The 13125-nt window shown below is 36.4% G+C and overlaps 1 protein-coding gene across 1 annotated transcript in view; it reads right to left on the bottom strand.

Moving 5' to 3' along the window:
- LOC129074613 (F-BAR domain only protein 2) overlaps window positions 1-13125 on the bottom strand; it is a gene marked incomplete at its 3' end in the record, with an annotated part of 79149 nt that overhangs the window by 6929 nt on the left and 59095 nt on the right. Inside the window, exons 9-10 of the mRNA XM_054578488.1 lie at window positions 5718-5762; window positions 3990-4062 (exon numbers count right to left, since the gene is read on the bottom strand). Coding sequence (XP_054434463.1) covers window positions 3990-4062; window positions 5718-5762 — 118 coding nt within the window. The remainder of the gene's footprint in view (window positions 1-3989; window positions 4063-5717; window positions 5763-13125) is intronic.

The raw sequence follows: 13125 nt of genomic DNA, 5'->3' as shown, positions 1-13125 counted from the left end.
TTTTATTTAAACTCTATAAAAATACTTAGAGAAATCATCTCATGAAGATTAAAATATACCAAACATTTTTAAAATTCAAAAGAAAGCATTTCTGTATCCACAGTAGATGACAAAATAAAGTACAAGTATTTTTAAAACTACTTTCAAAAGTACTGGTTTCCCATGAATACACACACTCATGAATCTTATCAAGGAAGCTGTCAGTCCTACAAGGATTTCTAGTGACCTTTAATTTTTAATTCCTCAGGGGGAGAGAAAGTGTAAAAAAAAAAAAAAAGTTTCCTTCCAAGAAGAAAGCCTGGCTTTAAAAAAAAAATCTGTATTTGTATTTTTTGGTAAATAACATTTATAAATAAATTTTCAAAACTTTTTAAAGTCTACACTTTCAAAACTGAAGTTTAAAGTATAGTACTTTCTATAAGCTAGTCTATATAAAAACCAAAACCACCTTTTTTAAAAAAAGATTTTAATTTATTTACTTTTAGAGAGAAGGGTAGGGAGGGAGAAAGAGAGGGAAAGAAACACTGATGCCCCCCAAATGGGGACCAAACCTCCAAACCAGGCATGTACCCTGACAGGAATTGAACTGGTAACCTTTTGTGCTTTGCAGGAGGTCTCCCAACTGAGCCACACCGATGAGGGCAAAATGAGAACCACTCTTCTCCAAATGTGTTAAATGAGTAATTAGACTTCCATATGGAATAGTTTTCTAGTCTAATGTAATATGTAGTTCAGAACTGGTATTTTATCATTGAACTGATAAATATGATTGGATATACTGTAAATTAACAAAAGCTTACTTTAAATGTAAAACTAAAACATAAAAACCAACCTTCTCAACCAAATAAAGACCTAAAAATATAAAATTAAAGACACTGAAGCCTTGAGGAATAAGGTTAGAATAATTTCTATGCACACATTCTAAAACAAATTTTAGACCAAATAAAGACCTAAAAATATAAAATTAAAGACACTGAAGCCATGAGGTATAAGGTTAGAATAATTTCTATGCATACATTCTAAAACAAAAATTAGAGTGAATGTTTAAAATGCATCTGGATTCGTTACATATTCCTTGGCTTGAGACAGATAATGCACCTAATATCAAAATGTGGCACTTTAACAGACTAAAAATACAGGCTTTCTATTCACCTTAAGAGCCAAATTAAGGATGCTCACTATACGTGGGTATGAAGATTGCATACCAAGGGCATAATAATCCCATGTATAATACAAACAAAATGGGTGCGTGTTACACCTGGGAGCGCATTACAAGCAGCAAAATACAGTACTCTTGAGAAAGAGTTCTACCAGAAAAGGCACTGTAATAGTAAATTCAATTCCTCTACAGAATCAAAGCAATTAAGATTTTAGAACATTTCTACTTTCCACCTGTTTGAAAAGATAGTTTAAAAATAAAAGCAAGGGTAAAAGTTCCAGTTTATTGTCTGGCTTTAAGCCAGAACTCATTAGCCTTTGTGTTATACTGCCTTCAGAGTGGGATCTATGAGACCTGCAGATAAAGCCCCAGAAAGAGCATATTCTAAACAGGACCCCTCTTCCACAGTTGCTAGCATTTCAAAAGCCTTCAGGCTATGAAAATAAGTTTGCCAAAAGCCTTAGGCATTTTAAAGAAAGTAAATTCTAACATTCTTTTTTTCTGCCAGAAAATGCTGAAAGAAGGAAATCATGGTGCAATGGTTTAAGAATAATTTTCTGCCCTAGCATTCTCACTGGGAAAAGTATTCCAATATCCAAATGGTCTAATGATCATATCGGGGAATTATTCATCACGAAAAATTATTTAAAAATACAGATACACAAAAATATTATAAGCTCCCTGGATGAACTGCTATGAAAAATATATATTATAAAAATATTTACAGCCATTTCTTTTTATAATATATCACTAACAGATGAACTGGTACATTAAACATTTACTTACAAATCAAATGTTTAGATTTCAAAATGTATTTCCAATGTTATAAAAAGAGTAGGTTCCATCCCCTTAGCAAAATACTTCATGAATGCTCAAAAAAAGACATTTGCAGAGGAGATGGTAACTAGAGATATAAATCACTTTGCAATTGGTCTTTATTTGTTAACCACTTAGGAGAGGGGAAGAAACAAACATTTAGAATGGTAGAAATTCTGAGAAATTCAGATGATAAGAATATAACTAGGCAGTAGGCAAAAACACCCAAAACACAAACTGTGCCCTGGGTACCCATCAAAATATTAAATCTCATGAGAGTTCTGATTATGCTAGAGAAGTAAGGATTTTAAACAAATTTTCAGTCAATGTTACCAGATCAACAAATCACTTAAGACATTTAATTAGTGTCTCTTCAATCCAAATGGGTTTAGTAATTATGGAAAGAAAAAATTCTTTAATTCCAGTTTGTCACTGGTTAATCACAGCTCAGTGATTCTCAACCCCAGGTGTATCTTATAATCACACAGGCTGCTTAAAACAAAACAAGACAGAAACTATGCTGGGGCCTCTTGGCTGAGAATCTGGGTTAATTAGTCTGAGATGGGGCCTGGCATAGATATATTTAATTTCCCAGGTAGTCTAATGTGTATTCAAGATAGAAAACCTCAACTAATACTAGCTGAAATTCTTACATGCTGAATTATAGATTCTTTGCATACTAATTTCTTATTTTTAAAAAAGATAAATCAAATTTATACTCCATCTTCCATCTAAAAATGATGGCTAGTATAAATGTTCAAACATGTTAGCTTTTTTGCCCTCTCCCACATTTAACATTTTCCATTATGCATAAAGATAGTCTGACTTGATATTCTTCAACTGATACCCTACAGTGTACAGATGATCCTTGATTCATGATGGGGTTGTATCCCAATAAGCCCATTCTAAATTGAAAATATTGTAAGATAAAAATGCACTTAATACAATAGCCTACTGAACACCACAGCTTACTTAACCTAGCCTTACTTAACACTTTAAATGTGCTCAGAACACTTACATTAGATTTCAGTTGGGAAATTATCTTGAGATAATTTAAATCTCAATAAGATTTTATTATATCTCAATTTTATTATCTTGAGATAATAAAAAATCTCAAGAGTATTTGCCTTCCTCTTCTCACCAGAAGCAGGAGACACAGATGGGCATTTTGTAGACATGATAGGACGCAAAAACACAAAACGGAATATCTAAAAAACGCTGGCCATATAGTACACTATCAAGTATCAGTTATTTAGCCCCTTGATCGAAGGGGTACCTGGGAGCTACAGCTGGGCTGCCACAGCCTAACATCACAAGAGAGTATTATACTGCACATCTCTAGCTGGCAAAGGGACAAAAGTTCAAAGTACAATTTCTACTGAATGCGTACCACCTTCACACCATTGTAAATCTGAAAATTTGTAAGTTGAATCATCATTAAGTCAGGGACCATCTATACTGTGTTGCAAGTGTTTTTGGATATTGTGTTCTGAGCGCATTTAAGGCTAAGCTATGACATTTGGTAGGCGTATTAAACGCATTTTCGACTTACTATATTTTCCGTTGTGACAGGTTTATCAGGATGTAACCCTGCTGTTAAGCCGAGTAGCATCTGTATACATCAACACTATGTCCCTGTGTGTTCAAGAGTTGTCTAGAAGGATTTTCATCAAATTGTTGACTATGAGTTTTTCTTACGCATCGAGACCTAGAAGAATTTTTAGTGTTCCCTGCATTTTTAATATTTTAAAATATGCATATAATTTTATAAAGAGGAACTTAAAGTTTCAATTTTAAAACACTAAAACTTCCATCTTAAAATTTTAAAATAAGTGAATACTTACTTTCAAGTAAAACCAAAGAAGCTGGCAAATATATTTGGAAAAGTTTGTATTTTTTCACCCCTTGGACATATATAATTCAAATTATTTCCAAAAGAAATTTTCCTTTTACAAATTCAAAAATATTTATTTATAACAACAGAAAGGATTTTGACAATATTTAATATACTTACACAGACTCTGCATCCTTTTCCTTTTTAATTATTCCTGGCAAACCAAAAGTCTTTCTTTTCCTTGGTTTTATACCTTAAAATAAATGTGTATTTAAAAATGTGTATTGTTACAGAAACACAACTATGCCTGATAAATATATTAAATTTATGAATACATCTTTTATCTTGACACACAATTTACTCATAACTGTTGATACTAAATTTGGATGACAGAAATAAATGTATTTATTGCTAAACCCTAATACTTAAATCAGAGTTATATTCTGTTTAGACTTACATTAATATAACACAGTCTATTATTCACCAACAGGTTTTAGAACATTCACTCAATAGATGAAATTCTCTTTTCCTTTCTAAGTATTCCCCAAGTCACATCAGGCAAAACAAGCATTTGCAGATATTTTAAAACTTCCAAGAAAGTACACTATTCACTATATTAGATTTTATTATAAATACAAATCAAATCATATTTCCTGCTTGGAGGGTCATAAAATATAAATATGTTGTTTTAAATAAAAAGATGACACAACATATCCACTAATAGTAATAACATGGAAAACTTACAAATGGCATTCATATTATCTCTAATACAAACAATGTTATAAGTGGATCTTACCATAAATGAACAAATACACTTTTTGTTTTGCCTAATATGGCAGTTCTTCCTCCTCTTCTTGCATGACAAATTAAGGTCTAAAGGTCAGTCATGCTATTAAACTGTTGATGGAATTCAGCACTTAAAGCTTACCTGCTTATTCTTTGAGAACTAGAGCACACTTAAGCTAATTTCTCATCTTACAGATGAAGAAACTGAAGGGCATTTTTGTTTTTGTTTTTTTTAAATCAGTGTTATATAGCTAGTAAATGCCATAAGCCAGGATTATAATTCAGGTGTCTTAGAATAATGTACTTGCTTTAAAGCAAAACAAACTCCATAAATCATACATTTGTGCAGCACATTATAATATTTTAAATATCAAATACTTTTATTCTCAGAGTTTTATTTACTACCTACGTCTTAATAAAGAAAGCTGAAGTAGAGAATTTAAATCATTATTGATCTCAAAGAGCTAGTAACTGAAAGAAATGTAGGCTCCAGAACTCCTGACTACTCCGCTAATAACCTTACACACAATAGTAAACCACTTCTCTAAATTTTTACACAGGTCTCAGAAAAATTAGAGGTTTGCTTTCAAATTGTATCTAGTTGCTCACAAAGTAAGATATATAATATATGAAAATAGCAGGCATCTCTTGGGTTTCATACTAAGAAAAACATCAATTTAAATAGTGTGTGGACCCTTTCTCAAGTCAAAGCATCACCCATCTGAATGATGGTAATATTAACATTAATGCATAACCTCGTTAATTACTGAAACATTATCTACTATAGAACAAGCATTATGCATTAATGTGCAGTGATGAAAATCATATTTATGAAATTAGAATGTTTAAAAATGGGTGTCAATGGAGAAAACAATCTCAATGTATATTTGAAAACAAATACATTTATATTTAATCTTTTAAAATATATATTCTAACCACTAATAATTCTTTTGACTAACCTAACGTTTATTAAGATGAAAATCTACAGGCCTTCAAACCATATTCAGGTTTTTTTTCATCATTTCATATACATTCTGACACCAAAAGATAGCAGCCCTCTTTATTTATTCAATCAACAGAACATATTAGCTAGTTGCCACACATTATAACTGGTCAACTTACCTTCAACTGCACTAGCAGGGTCACATTCTTCAAATTCAATAAGGCCTAAAAAATATATATATGTATGCATATGAACAACTACTAGTCTAAAAGTAAAAGCTGGTAGAAAACAATCAAATCAAACTCCATTATAATAAAGTTGACCCTTAAACAACATAGGTTTGAATTGTGCAGGTCCACTAATACATGGATTTTTTTTTTCAATTAAATATGTGTACTGTTTTTGATCCACACTTCAGAGTTTGCAGATGCTGAGGGCCAACTGTATGCACTGATCTACACCACTTTATATAGGGGACTTGAGCATCCACACATTTTGGTATCCTTGGGGGTCCGGGAACGAATCCCCCCCAAGGATACTGAGAGACAACTTAAGTTTCGGGGAAATAGTTATATACAGCTCTTCAACCATGCAAGGGTCAACACCCTCAACCTCCACACTGTTCGAGGGTCAGCTGTTTCTTTTGAAATATCTCAAATGTGTTCCAGTATTAGGTGATAGTGTCAATTAAAATATCAGTAATAAATTTAAAAATCAAATTATCCTGACAGTGAAAAAAAGGAGACTAGTCAATTATTATGATCACAATTTACTGAAAGCCCTTTATATATGTCTGTCCAGAAGAAGTCCAGCCATTGTTACAATTATGAGAATGGTTTGTGCAATATCGACATAACCTGGCAGCCAAGAAGAGTGGGCTGGAATGTGCATGAGTGAACGATGGCTTCCTGTCCTAGTCAGTGGAGGTGGTAGACGCTGTTGGGTGGGCATGTATACTATAAGGCCATCACATTCAAAATGAATGAGTGAGTAGAGCAACAAATCTACATCAAATTTTGCATTAAGCTTGAATATTCCTCGACAGAAACTATTCAGATGATTCAGAAGGCTTTCTGGGATGATGCAATGAGCGTGGTGCAAATAAATGTGTGGCACAAATGCTTCAAAGATAGTCGAGAATCTGTTGAAAGTGATCCACATTCTGGGAGGCCTGCAACAAGCAGAATACCTGAGAATGTTGAACACCTACAGACTGCAATCAACAAAGATTGGCAACTGACAGTGCGAGAACTAGAAGCTGATCTGGGGATTCCAAAAACTACTGTATCCAAGATTTTGATGCAGGATCATGGCATGAAACGTGTTGGGGCAAAATCTGTTCTGCAGCTTCTGCTACCAGAGCACAAGGAACATCGTGCTGCAGTTGCTAATAACTTGATTCAAGCCACTAGCAACGAACCAGATTTCCTCAAGAAGGTCATAACTGGAGATGAATCATGGGTCTACAGCTATGATCTGGAAACAAATGCCCAGTCATCCCAGTGGAAGTCACCTAGTTCTCCAGGCCCAAAGAAGGCACGGCAAGATCACAGGAAGATCAAAATCATGCAAGTATGTTTTTTGACTGGGAAGGTGTTGTCTATCATGAGTACACCCCTCCAGGCCAAACAATAAATAAGGAGTACTATCTCAATGCTCTTCGTTGGTTGAGAGATGCAATCCAACCAAAACAGCCACAGCTATGGGCAACTACAGTGATTGGCAGCTTCATCAGGACAACATGCCTGCTCATGCATCACGTGTTGTGCAGAGTTTTTTGGTGAACCATCAAATCACCCAGGTGATTCACCCCCTCTAGAGCCCAGATTTGGTACCCTGAGACTTCTGGCTTTTCCCAAAACTAAAATCACTCTTGGAAAGGAAGAGATTTCAGACCACTGATGAGATTCAGGAAAATACGATGGGACAGCTGATGGCGACTGGGAGAACTGTGTGAGGTCCCAAGGTGCCCACTTTGAAGAGGACTGAGGTGTCACTGTCCTTTGTACAATGTTTCTTATATCTTGTATCCTCCTCAATAAATGTCTCTTTTTCATAGTATATGGCTGGATACTTTCTGGACAGATGTAAAAATACATCTAGAAACACTTTGACATTACCTTAGCAAGTATAGTATATATTCTTTGAAGATTTTCAGATACCTTCATACATTTCAAAATAGTATAGGCATCCCTTAACACTACAAAATTAATTCCTTTAAATAAAATTCTGTTTTCTCCCCAACAAAACCTTCCTCCTATACCAGACATAATCTTAATGGATTCTATCTTTTCTACATATCCCCTTAAAATCCATTTGAAATAGGAAAATGTCCAATAAAAATAAGCTATTCAAAATGACATTTTAAGGTATAAGATGCCAAATCCTTTCAAAGTGTATCTATATTTAAAATTTTTAAATGAGTACCATCCGCCCATACATAAGCTTTTCTATAAAAGACTGGAATACTAACAGTTTGTGGTATAATAAAACTAAATATACCCTCTTAAAAAAATACATTACATCATGCATGAAAAAAGATTTTCTTTCAAATGGCATATGCTCCACATGACAAAGCTTTGCGTGCCTGGCTCAGTGCCAGTTGACAGCTCAGCTGGATATCAATGCACATTCTGATAACCCCCGCAGCATGTCACTTCTGAACTGTTTAACAAGTAGAAAGTCTATTCAGCATCTCCCTCAAATACTGTCCACTGCCCATGATTCTGATATTTAGTCATAAGACAAGTTAGTCTTCTTGACAATAACAAAGCCAGAGTAAGAGTCACAAAGAATAGTTTGCTACAACTGGAATTTCAACTCTTTTAGGCTCAATTAATTCTGCTGTCAAAATAAGTAACTGCTCTTAGTGCTTAGATTTTATACTGGGCCACAAAGGCAATTTAGTTTATATAAAAGTAAGACCATTTTGGCTCTGTCTCCTGATGCTCTTTTATACATTATCTAAAAATGACATCACTGAGTTCAATTAAAAGCAAAAGAAATTAAAGGCAGAGCTCCAAGAGATAAATGATCTAAAGCAAAACAATTCTTACATATGAAGCTTTAATCATCAGGTAGGAATAAATTACTACTATCAAGAAAAGAAAAGGAAAAAGTCAACAACCTAAAGAATTCATCCTAATCTAATTTGGATCAAAACTTTTAAGGAATGCTATAGGAGGAAAGACAATTTATGTAACAGCAATTTTTAATCACCACAACTATTTTGTGGAATGATGTAGAGAATAAAAAATGTGAAATATTTAATTAATAGTTTCCATTGTTTTAGAAGCAATTCTAAATCTCAGGCCATCAACAGGGCAAATCTGCAACTCTGTCTAATTAAAAGGAGTCTCAAAACTCAAATAATAAATCTGGGCTATTCAAATCAAGCATATTCCTGAATATGCCCATCTAAAACCACAGAACACTTGGTTCCAATTAGAAGCCAAAGCAAAAGATACAAACATGCCCAGACCCCCAAAGCCTAACAAAAAGAATGACAGTGGAGGCTGTAGGGGAAGCGGCAGAGGGGCAGGAGGGAGCAAAGAAAGATGGGTGTGACTCATAATAATGAGGCAATGACACATATGCTCCTGGCTCTGTGGAACACAGCACTGCCACATTCCTTCATGCCTGGGATGATGAACCAGGCAAGATAACAAGAAAAAGGGCATCAAACTCCAGCTCGTAGTGATACGCAAAGGGCAAGGAAGCCCAAGTTCTGTTTTACCCCATGCTTGCTGGCTGATTACCTTGGATTAGTTACCTACTCTTTTGGAATCTAAGTCGTATCATTTTTACAAATGATATGAGGAATAACAATTTTACCTTTTGTCATACTTGTTTTCTCCTCTCTACACATACATATATACAGGGTTTTTTTTCTTTTTTCGCTTGCCAAATTATTTACAAGTTGCATCAATGCCACTTCACTTAAAGAGTATTTAACAAAGGGCCTGAGGAAAAAATTCCTTCAATCCAATGGTCCCAAATTCCAACCCCTGCATCAGAATCACCAGGAGGGCTTGTTCAACCACAAACTGCTGGGCCCCACCCTCAGTGTCCTATTCGGAAGCTACAGGCTGGTGCTCAAGAATCTGCATTTGTAACAAATTTCCAGGTGATGCCCATGGTCCTGGGATCACACTTTTGAAAACTACAGACGTAGTGAACCCCTGGGTCCACTGCCCAATATTCAATAGGTCTAGAGAGTGCTTCACCAACTTTATTGTGCATACAAGCTGCCTGGGAATCTTATTAAAATGCAGGTTCTGATTCAGTAGGCCTGGGGTAGGGTGTGAAATTCTACACTTATAACAAGCATCCAGTGATGTAATGCTCCAGGTTCTCAACAATGGCTTCATATTACAAGCAGATGAGGAATTTTAAAATATAATGGTACCAAGGACCCACCCTAGACCAATGAAATCAGTCTTCCTGGGATAGTGCAGTGTCTGTTCATTTTTTTTTTTTTTAAAAAAGAAAGAAAAGAAATAGAAAGGGAAAAACTTTTCTCTAAGTGTTTCTTATATGTACCCGAGGCTTGAGAACCAGTGCTAAGGCAAATTTAGGAACCATGGCCTTAAAACAAATAAACAGAATATTAACCATAGAATTTCAGCCACTGTAAAAACTTCTAAATGTTCATTTCTCCAGACACAGAATCTTAACACTGAAATATAATCTCCTCCTAAATCCAAAATCTGACATTGCTTCCATACCCCCAGACTGAGTCATATTTTCACCAGGTAATCCTGATAAACCTTGGGCAATTATACCTAGCTCACTATAATCTCTTTTTTCTGGCAACTTACCCCTTCTCCACAAGTGGTACAGAAGCCACGTATATGCTGCATAACCTAGTCAGAACTGGCTGGACTAGAAAGATTACCTGATTCAAAATTACTTGAACCAGATTCTTTCTCCCAGAATTTGGAAAGGGACAGATACCTGGATTAATTCTGAGCTGTGGCTGCCATTAAGAAAAAGTGAAACTACCTAGAAATTACTGGGAGGTCATCTTATGTCATGTGTCTGGAAAAGCAAAGAAAGCCATTTTACTACTACTACTCCTACCACCACCACCACCACCACCACCACCACCACCACCGCTGCTGCCATAGAAATGCAGAGATCGAATAAAGAAAAAGTGATACCTAGTGTGCTTATAGGTTTGGGTTTCTTCCTGGAACCACGGCTACATTTCTGATTTTAGATGCTTGGGTCACCTCAGTTTCTTTCCATTAAATTTCCTTTTAAGTTCAAATTGGTTTGAGTTAGCTCCTTTTACAGACTGCGAAAAAAACTACAACTCAGTCCTGGTTATTATGCACATGTAAAAATTATAATCAGCTTATTTTTCTCTATTTTGCCGCCAGTGTTGATACATTTAATATCCTAATTGCAATTTCAAAGAGAACTAAGCTTTCCCAAGCAAAGCCTCTGCAAAACAGTTTCATCATTACTTCACACTTTAGGGTTATTATTATGAGGATTAGTTACTGCACTGTGATATGACTGTAGATGTAGCTGGTGCAGAATGTCAGATAAAATGGTTTCTGAACCCGAGAACAGCAGAATCAGCTATTCGAGAAAAAATTATGTATTGTTATGAGCTACACAATTCTAATGTTTTAATGACGTATCTGCTATTACACAATAAATGTATTCTCTAACACAGGGAAGAAAAACATTTTCTGTAAAGAGAGAGTAAATATTTTAGACTCTGTGGGCCATACGGTCTGTCACAACTACTGACCTCTGCTGTTGTATGTAGTGTGAAAGCAGCCACAGACATTACACAAACAAATGTGAATGTGTTCAAAAAATTTTTATGAACACTCAAATCTGGCTTTTGTAATTTTCATGTATCACAAAATACTACTCTTCTTTTGATTTTTTCCCTCAATTATTTAAAAATGTAAACCAATTCTTTTTAGGCCTCACAAAAATAAGCAGAGCTAAATCTGGTTCATTGACCATAGTTTGTTGACTCCAGTTCTAAAAGGTATAAAAGAGAACCATCACCAGATGATATATACATCCCAAAGGACAGAGTTCTGTGTCTCTGCCCTAGGCAGCTAGGACACAATAGATAGAGGTGTATTCCTTCACAGAGTGGAGTTTTTCTATTTAATTTCCTTTGAGCAATCCCCTCTTTTACTTTCTTCTTTCTGCTAATCTATGTTATCTCCTCTCCCCTAAACATTTTTCATTTGTCTTTCCTCTTTCTCTGGTCATTTCCTCTTCCTATCAAAGAGAAAAACCAATTTCTGGTCAAGATGGCAGTGCAGGCAGACATGGTTTAGCTCTTCACACAATGACATCAAAATTACAACTAAAATATAGAACTGTCACTCAGAACTGTCAGAAATCGAGTTGAACAGAAGTCTGACAACTATGGAATTAAAGAAACCAAAGAAACCACATCCCTCCAGAATTGGTAGGAGGGGCACAGATGTGGAACAGAATGGGCTGGTCCCACACCCATGTTTGGTGGATAAAAATTTCGGAGGGATATCTTAGGGACAAGGACTCTCAGACCTAAACCAGGCCCCGGAGCCCAGGATTCCAGTCCTAGGAAGGTAGTCCCCACAACTTCTGGCTGCAAACACCAGCAGGGATTGTGTCGGTGGAAGAAACTTCTGAAGCCCCAAGCAGTTCCTCTTAAAGAAACCACACATGAATTCATCTACTCTGACTCACTCTCTCTGAGCTCCAGCACCAGGGTAGCAGCTTGAAGGCACCAGTGATATAGAAGGAGAAACAGAAGTATCTGACATCAGGGCAAGCTGAGGCCATTGTCCCTTTGCTAAACTTCCCCCACAGAGTAGGATGGTGTCACATCTGAGACTCCATCAACCTGGCTAACTCTGTTTGACCTGCCTTGGAGATTCCCAGAGACTGCCCCACCCAACTTAAAGGCCCACCCAAGCTGCTTTCCATATGAATGGCCGGTCTTGGTTTATGCTTCGCAACTTCCTAAGTCCTCTCAAACAAGCAGCAACAGGCTTCACTGAGCGCCAGGCAGGCACTAGCAGGATTAAAATCACAGTTTGGCTTCTTCTGGGGATCTCCAAACCCAGGACAAGTAGCAGCCATCTCAGACTGCTTTATAGCTCAGGCAGGGTGGTCCTGGGCAGAACATAGGTTGGGGCTGACCTTGGCCTACACCACTTGGGAAACCCCAGGGCAGGCATGCCCAGTGGACAGCTACAGATCATGTTGGAGCACCACCTCCCTGCCCCCTGTACAGCTGACCGTCCATGGAGGACACAGGTTCTTTGTCAGTGGTCACAGCTAATTCTTACAGCTGACTGGCTTGGGTAAATACCTCCCATTGAATTGCCAACAACAAGCAAGGATCAACTACAAGAGGACAGTATACTCAGCCCACACGAAGGGTGCACATAGAGTAATCAGGGTGGGTGACAGGGAAGGCTGTGCCACTGGTCTTTAAGAGACAACCACTACATTAGGCCACACTACCAAGACATGGAGTAAAAGCAGCTATACCTAATACACAGAAACAAACATGGAGAGGCTGCCAAAATTGGAGACAGAGAAACATGACCCAAATAA

Source organism: Pteronotus mesoamericanus, unplaced genomic scaffold (genome assembly GCF_021234165.1).
Source record: "Pteronotus mesoamericanus isolate MK-2021 breed Mesoamerican mustached bat unplaced genomic scaffold, CSHL_Meso_final contig_50, whole genome shotgun sequence".
Lineage (NCBI taxonomy): Eukaryota > Metazoa > Chordata > Mammalia > Chiroptera > Mormoopidae > Pteronotus > Pteronotus mesoamericanus.
Note: the sequence above shows the minus strand (reverse complement) of the source record. Positions and strands in the feature narration are given on the sequence as shown.